Source organism: Mesoplodon mirus, assembly GCF_964341445.2.
Source record: "Mesoplodon mirus genome assembly, chromosome: 3".
Classification (NCBI taxonomy): Eukaryota; Metazoa; Chordata; class Mammalia; order Artiodactyla; family Ziphiidae; genus Mesoplodon; species Mesoplodon mirus.
The window spans coordinates 141,209,839-141,232,752 of record NC_138978.1 but is presented as its reverse complement, the minus strand read 5'-3'; the positions used below and the strand labels follow the sequence as shown (position 1 = coordinate 141,232,752).

The 22,914-nt window shown below is 55.1% G+C and overlaps 1 protein-coding gene across 1 annotated transcript in view; it reads right to left on the bottom strand.

Annotated features, from left to right (window-relative positions):
• The window catches only part of LOC309799266 (uncharacterized protein), a gene marked incomplete at its 5' end in the record, with an annotated part of 33,984 nt that extends 15,469 nt beyond the window's left edge, over positions 1 to 18,515 (bottom strand). The window contains 2 exons of the mRNA XM_082612234.1: positions 17,741 to 18,107; positions 18,322 to 18,515. Of these exons, the coding sequence (XP_082468360.1) occupies positions 17,741 to 18,107; positions 18,322 to 18,515 (561 nt within the window). The remainder of the gene's footprint in view (positions 1 to 17,740; positions 18,108 to 18,321) is intronic.
• Positions 18,516 to 22,914: the final 4,399 nt, after the last annotated feature.

The window sequence follows — 22,914 nt, the reverse complement described above, 5'->3', positions numbered from 1 at the left end:
TCTGAGCACCTGACTGAGGAAACAGAAAGGCCGCTGCCACAATCATCCTACTGAGCCCTCTCCCCTCCCCTCAAAAAGGGCCAGCAGCCCCCTTCCCTTGAAAGGGCTTTTCTTTAGAAAGGGCGGCCTGGACTTAGCATGACAGGGGAATGCAGTTTAGAGACACCTGGGACCACGGGGTGCTTTCAAAGCCTCTCCCCGCCCTTCCAGGTCTTGTCTGGTGGGGTTTTCAATATTAACGCCGCACAGAGAAATAACACCCAGTGTCAGGATGAAGTGTTCTTACGTGCACAGGGTCAGATGGAGGGTTGAGGCCCCGAGCGTGGTCCAGTGTCACGGGAGTGGGGGCGGGGCGGGGGGCTGGCCGTGAAGAAACAAGAGGAGGAGGGGCAAGGCTCAGTACTGGATCCTGCTGACTACACACACACACCCACACCCACACACACACACACACACCCACACACACACTTATAATCTTTAGCTGCCCCATGAACTTTTTGTGAACTGTTTAAAACTGGAGGTCTGTTGAACAAACAGCGGCGCCACTGCCAGCCATAATTTCATTGCAACGAGCTAAAGACTGTTAACTCTTCAGGTTCCAGGCCAAAGATGGACCTGAGCGGAAAGGGCCAAGGAGCCGGGGGCCCTGCCTGGCGTGAGGCCCTTCTCCAGAGCGACAGCCCAAATCCTGGGCAGGAACACCCTCATCCTGGGCAAAGGCCGTACTGCGTACACCCCACCATCACTGAGAAACGGGCCCACGCCCCATCTCTCTGGGATGTAGAACTAACTAAGGGGATCTTGGGCACAAGGGACACAGAGATAGGGTCAGAGACACCGCCACACTCACCCCATTCCTCTTCTAAAAGCGGCTATTGAAATAGTTGGGGGTCTTTCTTACTTTCTTCTTTTTTTTTTTAACCTCCAAGGAAAAGTTCTTCAAAAGTGACTTCCCTCACCCTTGGCTGTGGGTCATGCTGCAGGGGGCAAATGACGTGATTTAGATGACAGACAGAGCAGGCGCTTTGCTGCTGTATATAAGAGGCTCATCTGCCCTTATTTCTCAACGACCCCCCCCTTTTCTTCCACAGGTGGGTGATGCTTCTGGAAGTGCCAAGATGTGTGAAGTCAGTCATGAAAAGCACTTTACAAGCACCAACCTGTTTCCAGTGGGAGCTGCTAAGCTACACCTTGGCTCTGGGTTTTAACCCTTTTTTCCAGCAGTGGAGAGAAGGGGGCAAGGATGTGGGATAGGGATGAAGAGGGAAGGTGGCCAAGAGAAGGGGTCAGCCGGGGAGACGGAGGAGGGTCTGGTTTCTGAAGAACAGACCAGGAATTGTGGTGGCTGCCCGCTGAACACCCAGTTCTGGGAGAGACCCGGCTTGCAAAACGCAGACTCGCCGCGTGGTCTCCGGCTTTCGGTCTGGCCCTAGGGCCAAGCACAGGAGAGCTTGAGTCTCCCTCGACAGACTTGGGCAGTCATCTGGTCCGGGAACCAAGAGTTATGATTAGCATCCGAGCTTGGCCTGGACGCTGGGGAGAAGAGCCTGATTGGCAGAAAGAGGTCAGAGGGACCAAGATTAGGAGCTGTCCCCCCAACCTCGGCATCCCTGAGTGAGGGCACCTTGGCCCTCTGTGAAAAGACACGAGGGGGCACACGGGTCCCCAGCTGTACCCACCACCGTTCTGCCGATTCCTGCTATGAAGACACCATTATGGAATGAGGAGAAGGAGAGAACGTTTGTTTTGTTTTTTTTCTTTAAAGGCGACTCCCCTTGGCAGGCAACAAACAGATTGCAAAGGAAGGAGCAGTGGCAGTGAGAGGCTGGCGTGAGCGCAGGGAGGAAGGCAGCACCAGGCCACTCCTGCCACCTCTCCTTTCTCTCCACCCCAGCTCCTCCTGGCACCGGGCCACTTTCCACTGCCTCCGCCCTTGAGGCGCTGATGGATTGGTTCAAGTCTGCACAGCACGCTTGTCAAGTGACAGCGACGGAATGGGAAGCAGCGCCACCAAACCATCCCAACTCCACTCCAATACTAACGGTGCCCCTTCCTAGGGCCTCACTCTCTAGGCACCCCATGCCGCATCAGGCACTTATCCAGTTAGTGACCAAGAAGACCTGGACGGGTTTTGGGGAGCTTCCGGCTCAGAAGGCCGGGCAGACGGCAGGGCTCCCAGCCAGCATGCCATGTGCCACGGTCCTCCGTAGGCTGGGGACCTCTTCGGGGAAGGGGTGTCTCTCACTGCACGGGCATGGCTGGTTCTCTGTGGAGGACACGCGCGCGCGCGCAGTCACCACAGCCTCCCAGCTCCCACTCTCATCCATGGCGTGTCTCTGGGCAGGTGGCCGGACCTCTTCAACTTTGACCCCCTCATCTGTAAATCTTTGGCACCGTGTTTTCCAGAGGATTAAACTGCACTATGGACTTGAGTTCTGCCTGGCAATAGCTGGTGCAGGCCACATCTAACCCATTAAACAGCATCTGACTCCACTAAACATTCTACGTAACAAACAAACCCCAGAATGGCTACATAGTTTCCTTGCGGCAGAGGGAAGGCTGAGGCAGGGACACAGAGGGGGCCAGGGAGGGGTGACCTTCTGCAGAGTGTGTGGCTTTCATGGAAGCCCAAAGCTCATGGCGCGGGAGCCCTTCCTGGGACTGCTCCAAGTGCAGACTGAGTCACACACAGGCACTTCTCTACTGGCGTCAAGGAAGGGAGGGATGAAGAAGTTCCTATTTTAGCACTGGGGGCCGCGAGGAGGTGGGAGATGAGAAAAAGCGGTCCAGGGTGTGCAGCGTTGGGGCAAGTCCTCCTGGGATGTTTTCCCCAGTATGCGTAGCAGTGGGGAGAAGGGAACCCCAAGGATGCACCCAGGTCGGGGGGAGGGTCGCAGGCTTCCTGGGGTGTGGCTGAAGGAGGTCGCCTGACTGGGTCCTGCAGCCGGGCATGGGTGCTGGGGGGGAGTGGAGGGTGGGAGGAGTGATCCAGCCTGCCCAGGCTCTGTCTCTTGGCACACTCCAAGTCATGGCTGTCGCCGCCTCCAGAGGCGTCCCCACTCACGACCCAAGTTTTGCATTAGTAACAGAGCTGCGGAGCAGGAGTGCGGGTGTGACGGGGTGGGGGACGGGAAACTCACGTGGCTGGCCCTGACCTTTTGAGCAACCAGAACCTTCCCTGCCTCCTCCCAGGGCGCCAGGATAGCGCCGCGAGCCACTCGGGTCAGTCGGGAGTGAACTTGGCCTGCAGCGGCGGCGGCGAGTGGGGGAAGGGCGCCCCCTCCCCCGCCTCAGCCCTGAGCACGGATCGGTCGGCATCAAAGGGATTTTCTCTCCCACCACACACACCCGCGCTGCCGCAGGCTCCTCGCCCCTCCTCCGCCAGGTCCCCGCGCGGGGCCGGTCCCGCACACGCACCCCCCGCCCGACCTTCCAGGACCACCGGCTCTCTCGGCCAGCCCCCGACCCCAGCTCACCCCGCCCGCGCGCTCCTCTGGGATCCCCCTTCCCAGGCGCCTGCCGCTGAATCTCTGACAAAAAGCAACTTTGGGTGGGCGCACGGAGAACCCAGGATGTGCGGCGGCGCGCCCCAGGGGAGTGGGCACTGACTGGAGACCGCTCCGGCCCATCGTCCTGCGCTCCCTTCGGCCAGTCTGGAGTGTTCTCTCCGTGGACGCCTCCCCCACCTTCCCCGATTCAAAGATGCAAGCCAGGTGTAGCCAACTGTAAAAGGGGGCTCGGGGGCTTGGGGAGGGGGGCACCAGCAAGGATCGACCGGGAGAGCCGCTGCCAAACCGGGGCTGCCCGCCACACACCCCCTTTCCCAAAAGCAGAGCCGTGGCCCCCCGTCAGCTCTTGGACCAACCTCAGACACTTCCCCTTCCCCCCGCCAACCCGCCCCCCCCCACGCCAGGCCTCGGCTTTTTGTTCCTTTCACTTTCTTTCACGGTTGTGCCACACACAACCACGCGTGTATGCAAGAGGGGGCCCCATTTGGAAGCTGGTGTCCCTCAACAGGAGGCAGCAGCCCAGGACAGGAAACCGAGGTTGAATGCAATTAATCGACCTGACTCCACTCCTCCCCGCCCACCCACCCTCCACACCCCCCCGGGTCTGGTCCCTACAGGCTGGGATCCCACTTGGAGTCTACACAACCTGGAAACAAATCCAGAATAAACGATCCATAGACCACGACTCTAGAGGGGGTGTCACTGCACTGCAGCCTCCATCAGGGCTTTGTAGAAATAAAGTGAACTCACTGCAAACTCCTCCCCCCACAAGGAACAAGCTATACCAGAAAGCTATTAACGACAGCTATCATTAGTACACACAGGAAGCACAAAGGAACTTTTTACGAATAAAAGATGCATAAAACACAGGGTCCTGTGATCTGCACCCGGCTTCCCTGCTGATTGTGTGCAGCCTGGGAGTCCTGGGAAGGCTGGGGATGAGGGTCAGAGGAGGACAGGGGCTCCCACTTTCTTTACGAGGAACAATAGGAACCCCACGTCTGTTCATCTTGGAACCCGGAACACCCCAAACAAAGCTGTGGGAAAACTGCGGTAGACGTGGGGGCCCGTGAATTCTTCTAGCTGTTCAGAGCTTAATTACTCCTCCTTGATCCGTGGGACCAGACACGACACCACCAAGGTTAAAATGCCCCAAACAGCGCCGAGCAGATGTGAGCGAGCTGGCAGACGCGCAAATGAGGCCTGCCTCGGAGCACGATAACAAGTGACTAATACGTTGCATATCGTTGAAAGAAAATTATTTTTCTCTGATTTGCATTTGCTTCGGGGGAAAAAAAAGCCAACCAGAGTCCCTCTTCACAAGCACGAGTCTAATCCTGGAAATGCAGCCCGGCTGCTTTAAGAGAGCTGGAAGGAGGGAAAGACTGCCAGCGCTTTGGCGTTGCAGGCTTGTCTATCTTTCCGCCTTTCCTCCAAGGCGAAACTCGTTTTGCAAGCAACATTCCTACAGAAAATGGCACACGTCATAAAAAGAGACCAGTTTATAGAACTGGCACCGAAGTTCATGTATCATTCCAGAAGCATCTCCCAGCTCCCCTCTAGGGAACCCAACTAGATGTAGAAGTCCACATTATAACTCAGAGAGTAGATCTGGGGGCAGGGTGGGGCGGAGGTGGACCCATAATTTGCAGATATCCTGCAAGCTGTACACTCAGGGGCCGAAGTCACACAGAAGGGCACGATATAGAGTTAAGTCAGCTCTAAATGATCCTCCAAAGCCCGGGGGCCAGGGCTGCGGAAGCCTTCAACCTTGAGGTTGGGGGGAGTGGTGTTTACACCCAGCTTGCCCCAGGACAGCCCAGGGGCAGGCCCATCTTCTGGACCAACCTGAGGACCATCCTGAGCCCGCCAGCTTGGACCGGCCCAGCGGGGTATTGCTGCCACCCACCAACTGTTCTCCCTCCCACCCTGGCGCCTCCCCGCAGTGCCTGGCAGAGGACCAGGAACTCAGAGAAGGCCGGGCTCTGGGCATTTAGTTGATTAAGTCACAGAGTGGGTGGCGCTGTGGGCAGACCTCAAGACAGCACCGTTGGTCCTGCAGCTGAAAGGCAAGCGCGCTCTTAAAAACCGGGAAGGCAAAGGGAGGCGGGTGATCAAAAGCCGACTTGCACCCCTCCCCACCCCCATTCACCCCCCCTTCGGGTCCTGAACCTACCCACTTGTGTTTCCAATCCAGGAAACAGGGCCGAGGGCATAGAACACAGCGGCCGCCCGTCTCTTGAACTTGTCTGAATAACAGGGCCATTTCAGAGGAAGAACAACGGCCTTCAGAGCCTCTGCAATTTCCAGAAAGCCTTCAGTTAATAATACATTCTTTCCAACAGGCTTGCTTTAGGGCGGAAAGTTATTTTCCCAAATCTTAACAACCCGGTCACAAGCCACTGAGGCCCCAGGTCAACAGATCCCGGCCAAACCCCTCCAGACAGTTGACACTCATGACCCCGCAGGCCTTCTCCTGCCACCTCTGCCTAACAAGTTCCCTAAACCACAACACACCAACCAGCGCGCACGTCCACCACGATCCCAGGAGCCAGAAAGATGCGTGTCGCGGGGGGCGGGTGCCGCCGCCGAGGGCTCTCTCGCAGCGCATCCGAGGGCTCCCGGGCCAGCAAGGGGCGGCCACCTCTGCAGCTCTCCGCGGGCCTGCACGGTGCGCGCTCTGTGTGAGCGCCGAGGAGGCACAGCGCTGCTCGTGCGCCAACAGCTGTCACATTATTTGCACTCGCTGTAAACAGCCTTCACACTCCCCCCTTACCACACAGTTAAGGCCAGACTAACAATCCAGTTAGAGATCAAACCAACAACAGCAGCATTGTGTCTGCCTTCGCACCAAGCCCAGCAGCTGGCAGGTTTCTCCGGAACAAGAGACCGCCCTCCCCCCACCCCTCCAGGCTCCAGCCAAGGCTAGCCGAGGCAGCAATGCGTGTGTCGCTGCTGATTGTTAAAGCAAGACAACACAGCCATTTCGCGCAGAGTTCTGTGCGGTTCATCAGCTCTCCCAGAGTTTCCTCCTCCCAGGCCCCCTCCCCCATTTCCTCAGCTGGGAATAAAGGTTGTTCAGACTCCCAGGGTCGGTTTCTCTGCTCAGCAAAGTGTGGGTCGGCCTGCCCCGGCCAGGCCTGGGGTCCTGCAGCCCTCTCTACCGTGGTCCCAGAGGCTAGGCAGCCCGGCACTTTCTGCAGCCCAAAGCCTCGTGTGTTTCGGAAAACCGTCCAACTCCCTGAATCCTTCCTGGTCGCCCCACTGACCAAAATGTCTCCTTTTATGATTTTTGGTTAAGTCGAACATTTCCATAATCGTCATTATTAGCGCAAATTACATGCCTAATCGGTCCTTAAATAGATTTTAATTAAATAATCATACAAGGCTCATTTTATGACTTAAGAAAGGCATTAGTTTTCGTTATAAACTTTCCACCAGGATATAGAATACTGATAGCAGACATACACTTATTCTTTGAAAAGCACCAATAACTGATGGGCAGAGTGTTGGGAAAGCAGACCCTGCTTCACACCTTCTGGAATCCAAGTGGAGACTAGACAGACCACATCTGCACAACTTTCCTCCGGAGAAGGGAGAGGGGATTTCTTCCTCCAAAGCATTACTTTTGTCTTCTCTTTGGGGCCAGGAGAAAGGAACCCCAAATGTTCCTTTTCCTTGCCCATCTGAAGAGATCTCTCCAGCTTAGAAGTCTCTTCTAGAGACCACTCCTCGCCACCCCCATCTGTTTTCCACCCCTCAGTCTGCTGAGAGCCGTGGTGGAAAGCAGGCAGGCTGTGCTTGTTAAATGCTGTGTAAAATGCTGTTAATAAAATAATAAATACAAAGGATGGAGGCTGCTGGTTCCATGGGTGTTTTGACTGGAAATGCCTTGGCACTTGTCATGTGTTTATGGGAGGGCAGACAACTCTAGGATTTACATAGTTTGGACATCTCTGTACTTCATTTATTCTTTCCTAATTGACGTAGGCCTAGAGCTATTTCAAGTTTGCATTTGTACAGAACTGTTAAATGCCTAAGAGTTTCTCCAATTAAACCAAGTTTTAAATCAGACCCAAGGCTGGAACGTACTCTCGGCCTCGCCCCACTCCACCCTTCTGCCTCTGTGGCTGGAGAAAACAAACAGACACTCAACAACGATCCCCTGTCCTTGCTCTCCCCACCTTCACCACCCCCACCCCCGGGGGGGGCACCTAGGGCAAAGGTTAAGGTGTCTTCAGATTACAGGCAAGGCCCTGGCTACACACACTGGAAAGCACTGCAGTTGGGCGCATCCTGGGCATACTCGAACTTCTAAAATAGTGAGCTAAGATGGGGGAAAACTGCTGGCCTGGTAAAACCCACTGTTCACAAAACAATGTCAGCAAAGGCTGAAAGGCATTCTTTAGAGAGGTACCAGGGACTCATGCCTACTGAAGCTCTTTCAGCACAAAGTCTTTTAGGGGAAGAAGGGAAAAGGAGGGTGGGGGCGGGGAGGAGAGAAAGGCAGCGCTCCTGTTTCAGAGCAGGCATCCCCAGAGAGTCAAGAACCAAGTGTAGCTTCAATCAAACGCTGACTTCCCCTCTGGGAGTCTAGTAGGAAACCTGATCACAGTAGCTTACTACCGGCCTGGATCCATACAGGTCTGGTTTTCTTCTCATGCTAGTAATTTTTTTAAATACATATCGATAGAAAAGAAGCAATCCCTGACAGACTTTTATTGAAAACCACACTGAGACCTCATAACATCCAGACTTAATCCCTATCAGACAAACCACAGCACCTCTGGCCCCTGCAGTGGGCCAGACCCTTTCACCTCTTCCCACCAGGTCTCTCCCCTCCAGCCGTTGCTGTTCCCTCTCCCCAAAAGAATGACGGGAGAACTTGCCAAAGAGCACCTAGATACCGGTACTGGAATCAATTCCTAACCATATAAATGATCCCACTTAGGGGGAGAAAAAAAAAATCCCAGCCTTTTCATATGGATTCCTTTAAAGCCCAGAATGCAAAGAACTGTAACAAAGGGAAAGAGGAACCCACGGAGGCAGACCTGGAGGAATAGCCTCAGGAATACCCTTGGAGGGGAGCTTAACCTGAAGTTTGGTCCCCAGACACTGGCCTACGCAGGTCTTGGTTGGGGGGGGGGGGCTGGCATCTCAGGGGCAGCAGGGAACGGAGAAGCAACCTATAGGAATCTGACCAGTCATTCAAAGCAATTACTAATCCTCCGGGCCTACTATGTGCCAAGTATTCTTTGATCCTAAAGGTGGAAAATTATTCCCAGTCTTACAAATGAAGAAACTTACTGAGGCTCAGAGGCCATAAATAACCTGCCCCCAAGGTCACACAGCTAGTAAAAATGGGCCACGGTCAAACTCAGTCCTGGAGTTGAGGAGAGGAGCCAATTATTGGTCAAATTGTGCCATCCAGAATCCCCAAGAAGTTCGGAAGCCTTCCTTAGCCCTTGTACTCCAATACAGGGTAAAAGGATAGCACTTAACACGTATGAAATTCGGTCCACAAGGAGCCCGCACCCTAGTTTCTCCTACACCCAGAAATCTCTTGGTCCATGTGAAGTCTTTCGAAATTTCTGCCAACATCCTACCCATCTCCCTACACTGGAACACCCTGGTGTGAGGCCAGGGGTTCCCAACAAGGCTCCACTTTCCCCTCCTCCAGGAGCCCAGAACAGGCAGTGGGAGGTGGGTGCTACTCTTAGGTCTCTATAAAAAGTGCTGACACCTGGAACTAGAAGAAGGCTTGCCACATAAAGCAATAAATCAAATTATCTAGACAGAGCAAAAGCCCTTTGGAAAGACTGCCTACATCTACCTTTCCTAGGACTTTAATGAAAAACTCAGGGACCAAAGTGGGCTGGGGAGGCAACTGAGGGGGAAGCGGCTTGCAAGATGCTGGACCCTCCTGGACTCCTGGGGGTCCCCACAAAAAGCCAAGTCCCGAGACAAGCCGGAGGTTGGGGTTATCTCTCCTCTCCCCAACTTCTCATCCCAGCAGCGCAGGGTCAGCGCTCAACATCCCCTCCCCACCCCATCTTCAATTTCCTGCTCTGCCCCGGGCTTTCAGAAGCTCCGGGAACCATCCACACCCGATGCCACAGACGCCACAGGCTCCACGACCGAGGGCCGTCTCCAGCTCAGCTCGGTGGGAAGGGGAACGGGCAGGAGCGCCGGACACTCAGCCGCCCCTGCGCCTTCCCGGCCCCGGGCGGGTGGCTCCTCCAGTGGCCGAGGCTCCGGATGTGTGAAATGGCTCCAGGAGCGCCTGGGGCAGGCCAGGGCCTCCGCAGCGGGAGGGACCGAGGCGATGGCGGAGCCGGGTCCTCACCCCTCTAGTCAGCCAAACACGCCCCGGCGGCCCGGCAGCCCCTGGCTCGCAGCCAGTGGCTTTCTCTCTTTTTTAAACTTTCCGGCCTTGGCCATCACCGCCGATTGGGACAGGATTTCCAGCCCCCGCCTTCCCGCCTCCACACCCTCCGTGCAGGCCCTTCCAACCTCCAAGGAGGTGACCCCCGCCCCCGGGCACCGTGAGTCCCCTGGGCCACCTGGAGCGAGCCGCTTCCCAAAGCGATCGTCGTGCGGCCGAGTCCGGGGCTGCTGCTGCGTCCGGGGAGGAACTCCCGCAGCCTCCAAAGGTCCAGGCCTGCCCGCAGCGGCATGCAGAACCGCCCCCTACTCTCGCTCTCTTCGAAAGACCAGACGCGGGGGCAGGGGGGTGCGGAGGAAGTTTAAGGCCTGTCTTTAAAAAAAAATTTAACTCTTCAGATGCAAGAATGTGGGTGCCCTTGGCACGGTTATGAGCGCTCGGGTAGAACAATAGAAATGGGGGGTGCCGGAAATGGTGCAGGAAGACCCCTATAACCCTATAAACCTCTCCTCCCCCCTCGCAGTTACTACTAGCATTAAAAGATCCCAGTGCCTTCAATGCAATAGTGCCTGTTTATAACTTTTCCCTGCTGGGTCCCCATACCCTATACAAGCCCCCTCCTCACGTTTTGAAATCACCAGGGCAAAGATCGCTCCCAAATCTGTGACCTCCCGGAGCTCTTGGGCCTCTCACCTGCTCTTGCCCCTGGCACCCTGACCTGACTCACCCTCTTCCCCCCAGTAGTTCCTCTGGTTTGCACCTAGACAAGAAATTTAGTTTCATTTAGCTTCCGGTCTTTAATTTTAGCAGGTCTCCTTTTTGCATGCACATCAATATGGCAATTACCATCTAAAAGCTCGCCCAGCCCCGGGTCAATGTAAATTGATCATTGTCCGCCTTCCACAAAATAACACCGGGAGTCTGTGATGCATAATGAGATTATACTGGAAACTGTCTTTTAGATCAAATTCTATTTTAGGCTGTCAGGATCTTCTCCTGGCGAACTTCCCCGCTAGTCTAATCACGGGGCGCCGGAGCCCATGGGTGCTGAGGGGCGATGGCTGGCCGGGGAGACATGGTTCTAAGAAATAACAAAGTGCGGGGACGCCCCCCCCCCCCCCACATTTCCAACACCCTCAACTAGGGGCCGGCGGAAATGAGCCTGCGCTGGGAAAGGGGACCTTCTTACAGAAACGTTGCGGGGGGAAGAGCTCGTTGGTTAATTCCCATCCAACAGAAAGTCAGCTATCCCTTCCGGAGGAACACATGGGGGGCAACCAGCGAAAGCCGTCGGGCCGGGCTGGAGGTTGGGAGACGTCCACGGCCAAGTGCTCGGGGCACAGGCGGCTTGGCTGCCACGGGGGTGGCCTGAGAAGACCTTCCACTCCTGCCCCGGCTGCTTCTCAAGCCAGCGCCACCATCTAGGCCCCAGCAGCGCAGCCAGCCTTGCAAACAGACGGAATCCTGCCGGCCGTACACTCCGGCGAGGCAGCCCGGTCGGGCCGGGCCTCCTGACTGCGCGAGGCCCCTCCAGGCCCGAACCATGTGAGCCGAGGGCTGGAGGCCTCCAGCCAGGAGAAGGTCCTCCCGCCCCTGCGCGGCCCCCGGGGCACGGATGTGACCCTGGAGCTTAACAAAGGGCCTTCAGAGCTCCTTTGGGCCTCGGGCTGGCGGGGGGAGCGGTGGGGCCAGGGGGAGAGGGGCGGTACGGCGGCCCAAGGGGACCCGTGAGGCCCCACGCCCCGCCGGGCTGGGTCTGCCGGGCCCGCCGCCCTCGAGGAAACCACCGAGGTGGCATTGCCGGGGCCGCTGGGCACCCCGAGGACCGTCCTGGGGTTCGGGCGGCTCGGAGGCCGGCGAGCCTCCTGCCCAGCCCCGTGGGCCCGGCTGTCGTGCCCGACCCAGCGCGGGCTCCACCCGAGTGCGGTCTTCCCAATAAAAGCTGGAATTCCCGGCTGGGCTCAGACAAAGAGGGGCCGCGGCAAATCGACGCCGCGGGCAAACCAAACCCAAGCCGAGTTTACGCGCGCGTCTGGGGTCACAGAGGCGCCTGCTAATCCTCCCTACGCTGGCCGTCCCCGCACGGTCTCCTCAAGGGGGAAAAAAAAAGGGAAAGAAAGCATACCTCCCCTTGATTCCGCCCAGAGGCCGAGCTTCGCACTTCTTTCGGTTCAGTCTCTCTCAGTTCACTAGGCCCTGCGCCACCTTAGCAAACAGGGCTTAGAGGAGCGCAACATCCCTTGCTTCCGACCCAGAATGCAAAGCTACTCCTCTTTTTCCTCCACCATCCATCCTCTCAGGGTCCAGAACTCAAAAATCTTTCAGAAATCCTCCTACCTGCTCAAGACATACTCTCTTCCCCACTCTAGGTGGGAAGAAACTATAACCAGAAGCAATCTTAGTAACCAAGGGCCATCCACCCTTAGCTAGGCACCGTCGCCCTCAGTTTCCCTCTAGCCGAAGACACAGTATTTCCCAGTGAATGAGTGTGCGAATGTGGTTGTGTGGCCCACACTTCCGTGCCCTGCTCTGTCTCACCGGGCAGGAAAATCTTCATCAGGCATGGAGGGGTTTTTGTCATTCAGCCTGTGTATCTAAGCATGGACGTATGCATGTGAATGCTTTTTGTGTTTCCAAGTGACCCTCTTCACACCTTTAAATGGGCTTTTGTCTCTCGAACGAACTTACAGAAATTCTGCTCCAGTTTCCAGCTCAACAAAGTCTGGGATTTTCTCCTAGAATCTCGCTCTAGGTCTCAGTATTTGCATACCCATGTTTACATTCCTCGCGGCCAGTTCTTTCTCTCTTCTGTATCTCTTGTTCCATGTGGGCACCAGAGTCCAAGTGTCTTGATTTGTCTCAGCACATGTCATTCAGGCGCACATCTTAATCTGTGCATTCCTGTCTAACACGTACACCTCCCCACGAATTACATTCTTGCTTTGTCTATAATGGGGCTCGTTCCCAGACCAATATGGGTTTGCAGTTTAATGTAACTAGAGGATCCCCTAAGACTCCAAACCCTAAAAGGAAGAGGAGGGGGAAGGAGAGAGGAGTGTGACTAATGATTCATTTCTCTATAGGGTAACCCACCCACCAATTTCTACCTCAGGGAAAGAACGAGACCAATGCCTGCAGAGTTGTATTCAATTTTTAGACCCATTCAATGTTGACCCCATGGATGTGTATACAAATGATCGGTCTTGTACACATCACTGTCCAACTCCTGTTTGGAGGCTGCCTCCCTGCACATATTTTATTTGAACTCGCCACAAGTTCATGGTTAAAAGTGTTTTTATTTACGTAGACAACTCAAGGACCCCTTTGCTCTCTCCGACGCATACCTGTACGCACTGGCCAGGCATTTCAGGCTTGGGTCTTTGGTAGGCAACACTCTCGGTCAGAGGCCCCACTGACTAAAGCTCTGAGCAGACCTTCACATACTGGGCCTCTGGGAACGGTAAGGTCTAACCTCTGCATCTCCCCAACTCAGTTCCTTAAGTGAGGGTGCCCACCGTGTGTGTTCACACCTTCCCCATTGAGAAGTATCGGGTCAAATTAGATCACCTAGCAGCTGCGTTTGGTTCGTCGAAGAATCGAGCCCAATGTACCAGGATGTGAGACTGCATACACAGAAGAGAAAGGAAAACCCTAAGCCCAGACTCCCGCCTCCTCTCCCCAGGGGGCTACTTTGCCTCCAGGATTTCTACTACACTCCCCACCCCCACTCTCCCTATCGTCTTTAAAGGGTTAAGAGAAACCCTCGCAGCCTTCCCTCCACCCTGGTCGCTGGGCCCGAAGGCTCGCTCGCTCACGGGAGTCTGCCGCCGCCTCCGCGGCCCGCCCCCCCCCCTTCCCGTCCTTCAGCCGGGAGGGAGCCTGCATGCCTGTCTAGACCCATCTATCACAGGCACACCAACAACACCCGCGAGAGCGCGGAGACCCTACCCAGGTCCCCCTGCCTGCACGGTTCCCGGTGGACAGAACGCTGGAGCGTGACCGCGCCTGCAGGGTCGGGGTGGGACTCTACGGGCTCGGGCTGCCCCGAGCGCACAGCGGGTCCGCCCTGGCCCCGGCCCACAGCGCTCCCGCCAACACGGCTGCCGGGGCACAGTCACAGCTCTGTGCGCTGGGCAGTCCTATTTTTATCTTGTCTAATCCCAAACTGGGCGGGGAGCACAGACGTCGTGCTTAGAGAACAAGAGATAGGCGAGGGAGGCGGGGAGGAGCAGCCAGGCAGCGACGCGAGCGGGAGCGAGTTAAAGACACGGTCGAGGCGACCGAGAGCAGGAAGAAAGAGCGGGCTGCGCGGGCCTCGAGGCGCCGCACGCAACGCGCCGCCCGGCCAAGTTACACTCGCCTCCCGGTCGCCCCTCGCCGCCCATCCCTCCCCACTTCCCAGAGGCGCTCTCCGCAGCCCGGGCCGCGGGGCCCCGGCCTCTGTGGGAGGCACAGGCCCGGCCGGCCCTGCAAAGGGCTGGAGAGAATCGCTAATGAGCTGTGCGGCCCATTGATCCGGAGAACACTTCCCAATTAACTCTCAGTCACCTACTGGTGACAGCGCCTCAAAGGACAGCGCTGGGGCCGTCCGAGCCCTAACCCCGACCTGCCCGTGGAGCGCCTGGCGCCCGAACCCCGCGCGCGCCCCCCCACTACCCCAGGCAATCCCGGTGAGTGGCGGCGTAAACCCGCACACTAAAGGCCAGCCTCGGGTTAAACCTGGACGGCATATTAATCACCGCCATCTCCCCGCTTCCTCCTCGCGGTGAAATCATGCCCAAAATAAACACGGGAACCAACACTGCAAAGCCCAGACCAGATAACAGGTCGGGGGTGGAGTGGGAAGGGTCGAGAAGCAAATGTATTTTCCAAGTGTCCACGTACAGGAGTCTCGGAGGCCGACAATTAAAATGACTTCCACACAAGCAATTCTGTTGGCCAAACCGAATCCAGCACCTCGTAAGGATTGATTTCGGCCCGCGGTGTCCGTTTCCAGTGCCACAGGAAGTGTCAGATGGCTACAAATACCCAAGTCTGTCTGCGTTCACCACCCACCACCTTCTGGGGTGGGCCATTTCCTCCTCGTTTTTATTCCCAAGTCATTTTAAGGATTTTTCTTCAGAGACTACCCCTAGAATCAAATACCACTACCCCTCCTCTGGCCTTCTCTCAAAAAAGAAACAAACAAACAAAAAAACCCAGCTAAAACCCTGAGCTGTCTACTCTAGACACAAGAGGCTGTACGAATACCTATTTGAAGCGCGCTGGTTTCTTTTTTTAAGGTTTGTTTTTAAATACACATAACCCTCCCCCCTCCTTCGCTCTTCCATCCCCGCAACCCCCCAACCCTTTAGACGCCGGCGGCGCGCGCCCTCGCGCGCGGGCACTCACAGCCTCTAGCTGGAGATCGCGGACTTTCTGGAAAAGATTCATTAACTGCAAATTAAGCCTCGCCCCGGCTTCGGCCTACACGCGGCCAGGCTCAGCCATCTCAGGGACCCGGAGACGTGCCCACTCGAGAGTGCAGGCGGCGGGAAGCCCGCCGGGACCACGCGTGCCTCGAGCCGCCCTACTCCGCACACGGCGCCCCGGGGCTTGCTTGGTCAACAGCAGGAGCACGTCGCCGCCGCCCCGAGCCCCCTAGTTGGCGGAGGCTCTGCAGCGCAGCCGCCCGCCTGCTCCGAGCGCGGGCCCCGCGGTGCAGCGGCGCCTCGCCCTCCCCGCCTCGGCCGAGGATCGCGCCCGGGTGCGCAAGTTCCTCTTCGCCCTCGGCCTCTGCGCCGCACGCCCTCCGAGTGGGACCAACTTCCTCCGGCCGCAGACTCGCACACGCCCTACAGGGCTTTCCACCAGACTCCACACTACCCAGAGGAGGACCCAGGTCTCGCCCCCCGGCCCGCCGCCGCCCCCGCCTCCGCACGATCTACCCCCACCCCTGGGGGTAGATCTTAAACTTAAAACCAACTTAAAACCAACCCCACGACGTCGCGGGGAAGGTGCGGGTGGACCAGAGTGGCAGATTAAAATTTTTAAAGAACATTTACAAAACAAAGCGTCTGACCTAACTGGCTGGCTGGCGGGCGGGCCGAGTCGGAACTGGCTGTCGCCTGTTTCGATTTCCTAGTAGTTTTTTTTTAATCCATGTGATTCACGCTTTGGAGCAATCCAAAAATAGCGAAAAAAACCAAAAAACCGGGACTCCCCTCCCGAGTCGCGCGGCAGCGGCGGCAGCTCGAGCTCGGCTCGGCCCGGGGCGCCCGCCACACACACCCTCGCGCACGCACACGCCGTCGTTCCACGAGCAAGAACGAGCTGCCCCCGGAGAGGTGAGACGAGGCAGCGGCGGCTGGAGGTTTTTACAGTTCTTTCCCGAGTCGAAAACGAAAGCAGACGGGAACCCGCCGCCCTCCCCTTCCTGCTAGCAAGCTAACGCCGAGCCGAGCTTCCCAGCTTCCAGCCCAGCTCACCCCCACGCCCCCCGCCGCCGGACTCGCGGCACTCAGCGACGACCGCGCTCCCGCGCACACAGACACACACTGCCTGCAAACTTCTAATCCGCGAACTCCCTGCTCTCCTCCCAGCCCCCAGGGGGGCGGCAGCCACCCCCGCCGCGCCCCTCCCTCCCCGAAGCCCACGCCGGGCCGCTTAGGTTGGCTGCATTTTTAATAACTTACAGCTAGGAAATAAAAACGAACGCGAGCAAAGCAGCCAAAGTGAAGCGCGAGGCACAAGCTTCGAGGGGTACGCCAGAGAGTCAGAGGAGCCACCCGCCGCTAGTCTGGGCCCCGAGGGAGGGGGCCGACTGCAGCCCGCCGCACGCACGCCCGCCAGCCCGCGCGGCCTCCGCGGGGAAAGGTGTTCCGGGCACTGACCTGAAATCCCCAGCCGGGGAGTAAGCAGGGAGCCTGCGATCCGGCGCTTTGAAGTTTTCCCCGGAGCAGAGTCGAGGCGGCGAGGAGGAGCGACGGGAGGTGGGGTGGGTGGGGAGAGGTGTGCGGGGTTGGAGGAAAGTGGGGTGGCGACCTTGGCGATGGGAGAAGGGGCCGGGCCGGGGAAGCGCGGCGAACAGCAAAGTTTGCCGTCCCCCGCTGCCCGCAACCCGCTCGCGGGGCCGCGCTCGCTCGCCTCCCTCGCCGTCTGCTGCCAGCCGGCTGCCCTCGGGGTCGGCCACGCCGAGGGGTGGGCTCTGGGCCGGGTGGGGGCGGGGGTGGGCTCAAAGCCTCCGGGCAGGTGGCGACAGCCCCACGCGATCCTCCGGGCTCCGGCGGCTGGGCCGGGCTCAGCAGCTCTCGCGTCGCCGCTGCTGCCGCCCGCGCTCGGGCAGGAGCCCCAGAGCCATGCTGACGATTAGCCGCGAGCGCCCGCTCGGGCTGGGTGTTTATGTGTGTGTGAGTGTGTTGGCCAAGTCTTCCCTGCGCGGCGACAGCGCGGCTTGGGCTCCCCGCCCGGCAGCTCGCGGGCTCCCCCTCCGCCGCCGCTGCCGCCTCGCTCCCGCTCTCGGTCGCGGTCTGGGCTCCGGCGCGTCTTCCCCGCTGCCGCCGAGCTCGGTCCGCGTTCAGCAAGGAGCGTAGCCCTGCCTCCCCTCGCCGCTGGGAGCCCAGGCTCCGTCTGCCGCCGCACGCCGCGATCCCAACGCGTCCCCCCTCCCTGGTTCCCTCCTCTTCCTCCTCCCCCTCCCTCCGCCCTCTCGCCCGCCCGCCCGCCCGGCCTCCCTCCCTCCCTCCCAGCAGCCGCCTCCCCTCCCCCTGCAGGCGCAGCGCTCAGGCGACAGCCAGCCGCCCGCCCGCCGCCGCCTCCAGCTCTCACAAGTTTGAGCTCCCCCAGCCTCCGCTCACCCTCCGCTCACCCTCCGTTGCAGCGCCTGGGCGGTGGGGTGTCGGAGCGGTGATTCCTCAAAAAGGTTTGCCCGAGTTTCCCCAGCCGTCATCGATTCCCGGCGCGTTTCGCCTATCTGGGTTCGAACCCCAGACCACTTGGGTGGCGTCCCCCTCGCCCCTTGTCCTCCCCTCCCCCGCTTGGACCGAGTTGGCTGCGCACACCCCGCCCGGGCGCGCGTCCTGGGCGAGCGAGAGACCGACTCGGGCGGCGGCGGCGGCGGCGCGGGCGGCCCGTTGATCCTGAGCCGAGGGGATGGGGGGCGGCGGGGACGGCTCTCCCAGCCGCGCGCCGAGACTCCCCTCGCTACCCAGAAGGCCGGTGGAGGACCGCAATTACTGTAAAGCGCCTAGCACTCGGCTCAGCCAAAGCTGTCAAACCCCAGCGGCAGCTGCCGCTGCCTCCTCTCGCCACCAGCGCTGCGCTCTCCCGGTCGTGCGTCCCCTCCGAGAGCAAGCAGAGCCTGGGCGAGTGCGCGTCGGTGCCCATCCCCACACTGGGTCCCCCCTTCCTCCCGGAGAAGCCCTTTACCATTTCGGTGTCCAGAGCTACCTGAAAACACTACCGTGGGCAACGGTGGCCGTTCCGCCCGAACTCCGCGCCCGAGTTCCCCGGATGTTTCGATTGTGTGGGAATTGTTTGGAGAGGCGGGGGATGGAGGAGGCAGCCCGTGGAGCACAAGGAGGCGGGAGTGGGGGCGGTAGGGGAGTGGAGATCCACCAGAATTTCTCCCCGTTCTCAGGCATTTCACAGTCTGCACCTCAGATGATTAGAGGGTCTGTCCTGGCCCCTCACCCCTGCCTTGGGAGATTATCACCCGCGTTTTATTTTCCTTGGCAGGGAGCAACTTTTGGCTTACACCGTTCACTCCATAAATTTCCACTCGGTAACGTCGTGCTGATCGGAGCTCGGCGGCGGCGTACAGCCTGCGCCCGCAGCAGTTCAATTCAATTGACACGTGTTGAGCTTCTCCAGCGCACCCGGCGCGGCGCTGGGAGCGGGGGGTGGGCAGGGGGCAGGCAGGTGAGAGGGGGAAGCGGAGAGTCGAGGTTTCGGCCTCCCCAGAGCGCAGAGCCTCTAGGGAGAGCCGAGAAGCCCCAGTTCGTGAAGCGGGCGGGAAGGGGTGGGAGCGGGGGAGGGGTGTTCCGGCCTAACCGGGCCCGGACACCGCCGCAAAAGGTGACCCCACTCCGTTGCTGGATAGGCTCTTTTTATGCTGAACGTGTGCCGGAGTCCAGCTCCAGCGAGTCCAGGGATACCCGAGGGATGGATAGCGTCGGTGAAGGAAATAATTCTATTACACTTCTTAAAGTATCAGCATTGCATGTTTCTCTTATGTCTTTATTCTTCACAATCACAGGTTTATATATTGTAGTTGATTACATTACCAGGTACGTGGCCAAACAATCTTAGCACAATCGAACCGCAAAATGTTCTACAAAGATTTTTTTAAAAAAATATCCCCTAGTTTCTAGATGTCCTATTAAAATATTTCCCCAAGTTCCCATTAATCACAGGTTATTTCTTAGTAACCAAGCCAAGCAGTTATATGATTATTTCAATTGTAAAAGTTGGAGCTACTTGTTCCTATTTCTCTTCTTGCATGCGCAACCTATTACAATGGTTCCATGAAAATATTTACAATATACCTGCATGCTCTTTCTCCTTGTTTCCTTCAACTGAGACAGCGTTTTCTCCCTACCCTGGCAACCAATTCTGCTCTAGTCATTTGCTTTTCTATAATTAATCTTCCTTTATAATAGAACCATAAATTTCCTATGTCATCAGAAACTCCGGCCCATGGCCATAGCTCCATACTAGAGGGCGTTTTTCATAAAAACATCCCCTTAGTTCCAGGCTCTTAATTCTTTTTTTTTTTTTTTTTTTTTTTTTGCGGTATGCGGGCCTCTCACTGTTGTGGCCTCCCCCGTTGCGGAGCACAGGCTCCGGATGCGCAGGCCCAGCGGCCATGGCTCACGGGCCCAGCCGCTCCGCGGCATATGGGATCCTCCCAGACCGGGGCACGAACCCGTATCCCCTGCATCGGCAGGCGGACTCCCAACCACTGCGCCACCAGGGAGGCCCCAGGCTCTTAATTCTTGACCTATTTCCCCGGGGCTTTAGTGGGTACTTCCCATTCTGTGGTAGTTTCAGGAGGGGGAGTCCTAGAGGAATTTTTCTTTCACGTGGAGCAACATCCCCCCAAAATTGCCCCTGTATGTAAATTTATTATCATAAAACATAACAACGGAGCTGTAGTCCACCTTCCTGGCACGGCGCTGCCTTGCAGTTTCGCCTTCCGTTGCTCATGACTTTGTCATGGTGCAATGGCTCCAGGATGGCTTCCGACATCTCCCCCTTCTTTATTTTTTAAAAGTGCAGTATGTAGCTCCACGGAAAGTTGTTTGATGCTTTTAATAATTATTCTGACGATGACTGGAAGTAAAAATATCAGAATTAGTACAACTACTGCAATGATTCCTCCATTAATGAGCATTGAGAATAAGGTTTTATGTGACACAAATGACTTAATACTTTCAAAAAAGTTCTGAGCAGACTGTGCCGGAGATAAATCTAAGTTTGTATTTCCTATGTCATGAATCTCTTGATGTAATTTAGTAAGGTCTAAACTAACATCTCTTTTGTTCCAAACTCCCATAATATGAGTCTGAATTTGTTCCCAAGAATATAATGATTCATTCACTTTTAGAGGAGTAACACAAAACCATCTATATTTTTTATGACACCTCAAAGCTAATCTTACTTTGAGCGCTGTTAATTCCTGCCCTATGTGTAAAATTGCTTCTTCTAAGGCATCCACCTTTGCTTCTAACTTTCTGTCTATAACTTCCTGAGTAGCCAGAGCTAAAGATACATTTTTTGAAAGCTCGTTTACATGTTGAGCTGTAGGTACTTGTTGAGCTAAGGAACTTATTGAAAGAGAAAATGTGCTATTACAGCTATAAATGTAGATATTCCTAGAATCAAAGCTGCAACAACTCTCTTTGAATGTAATAAAACTTCAGTTTCATGCAAAACTTGTAAGCCATAATCATCATACCAGGCAGAGGATAGTTTTACAGGCAACATAATGTATGGTGGTCGTTTAAGAATCATTAAAACTCATACATTCATAGAGGGATTTATACAACTTGTCAAAATACAATCATAGCAATGTGTCCAAAATGTAGAACCAGAAGTATTATGATAAATATTTAGATCCACATATTTTGGGGCTACCAAGAATACATAAGGCGCTGACATACAACCCTGCACAAAATAAATGCCCATATTTTTAGGTCTATGAAGAATAACTGGCGATGGTGCAGCAATAGCTTTCCAAAGCTGGGTCTGTGCATAATACATATTATCTTGAGCCATAGTTAGGATAGGAGGCACCCATCCTCCAGTGTGCCATCTATTAACACGCATAGAAGCAGGAATGAATGAATTATTCCAATCATAACGTGCATGATGTTGTAAATAAGATCTATAATCCTTAGATGGATCAGGATTACTCCAATCATGCACATTTTTTGTGGTATCCTGTATGGGAATATCGATTCTTGAAGAATATATACAATAATTCCATGTAGGAAATCCTGTATTGGTATCTACAGCATCCCAGTTACTATCCAATTGGTCTTCCGGAGATTGTAATATAGATGATTGTACTCCTGTACGAATACCATAAGGAGGATTACAAGGAGGAAATTTTAAAGGATGAGAGGAAGGTTGATTATAAGTTGGATCTTCTCCGGGTGCTAGATAAATCAAAGACCAAAGAAGTCTCTTATTAGATTGACTCGAAGGAGAAGCAGTAAGCTGTCCTTTAAGAAAAACCGGTATACATCCATCCTTACGAGAGGCTACAGAATTATTAATTGATGGAAATATAAAACATATAGGATGGAACCTTGATTTTCCATGAAAAGTAAAATTATTATTTGTTTTAAATTTATTATATGGATAGGAGCTTAGGGCTCCTCCCATTAACCTGGGCATAGTAGTAGATACTGGTATATCCTCATTATCCCAGGCTACAGTTTGTAAAATCGGTGGATCAGGGAGATAAGTCCAATAAGAATTACCCAAAACATTTCCCCTAGTTACCTGGAAGGCCAATATAGCAAGCATAGCAACAAAAAGATTTCCAGGTGTTAAGGTAGCTCCCTGGTCTGTTACCACTTTCTCGGCGTCGTCAGCAAGTCGTTTAATCTGACCCCAAGTTGGTGGATTCGAAGTTCTCATAGAGATGGCTTGTCTCTTGCGAGGTCTTGGGCGCGGACGCGGCAGACAAAGAATTGGTCTCTCTCCGATGGTGAGGTTTTGTATCTGCTGCAGCAGCGGTTTCTATATGAGGAAATAGCTTAACCACATACTGTGAGTCTGAATATAAATTAAAAGTCTGGTTCTGCAGCTCAGCGAAAGCATGTATTATTGCAATTAATTCTGCTTTTTGAGCAGAAGTTTCCTGAGTTTGAATTACCTTTGGAACATTATTAATAAGTAAAGCAGCTTTTCCATTAGATGATCCATCTGTAAAAACTAAAGCTGCATCTTCTATTGGCTGATCAACGTAGAATTTAGGAAATATAACTGGAGTGTAGCAAAAAATTGTAATAGCGGATGTTTTGGCAAATGAAACAGAATTTGTCCAGTATAAGAACTAAGAGCTATTTGCCAGACTTCATCATTCTGTAATAAAATTTTTAGTTGATCTTTATTATAAGGGATAATTATATTAGTTACATCCTTTCCAAACAATTCCTTACTTCTTTTTCTTCCTTTAGCTATTAAAGTTGCTGTTAACATAGGATAGGAACAAACTATTTTCTTTGAAGTAGCTGGTAAATGGATCCATTCCAAAGGTCCTTCCTGCCAAAGTATACCTGTAGGTGTAACTGGAGTGGGCAAGATTAGCAAACACCATTCTTTTGTGGAATCTATTCTTTGTAAGAAGCAGTTGTTTAAAGCAGATTCAATAGACTGAAAAGCCTTTTCTGCTTCAGGAGTCATATTTCTAGATGAGGTTGGATCTGAATTTCCCTGTAATATGTTAAATAAAGGCTTCAATTCTGCTGTAGTTATTTTTAAATAAGGCCTAATCCAATTAATATCTCCCAATAGTTTTTGATAGTCATT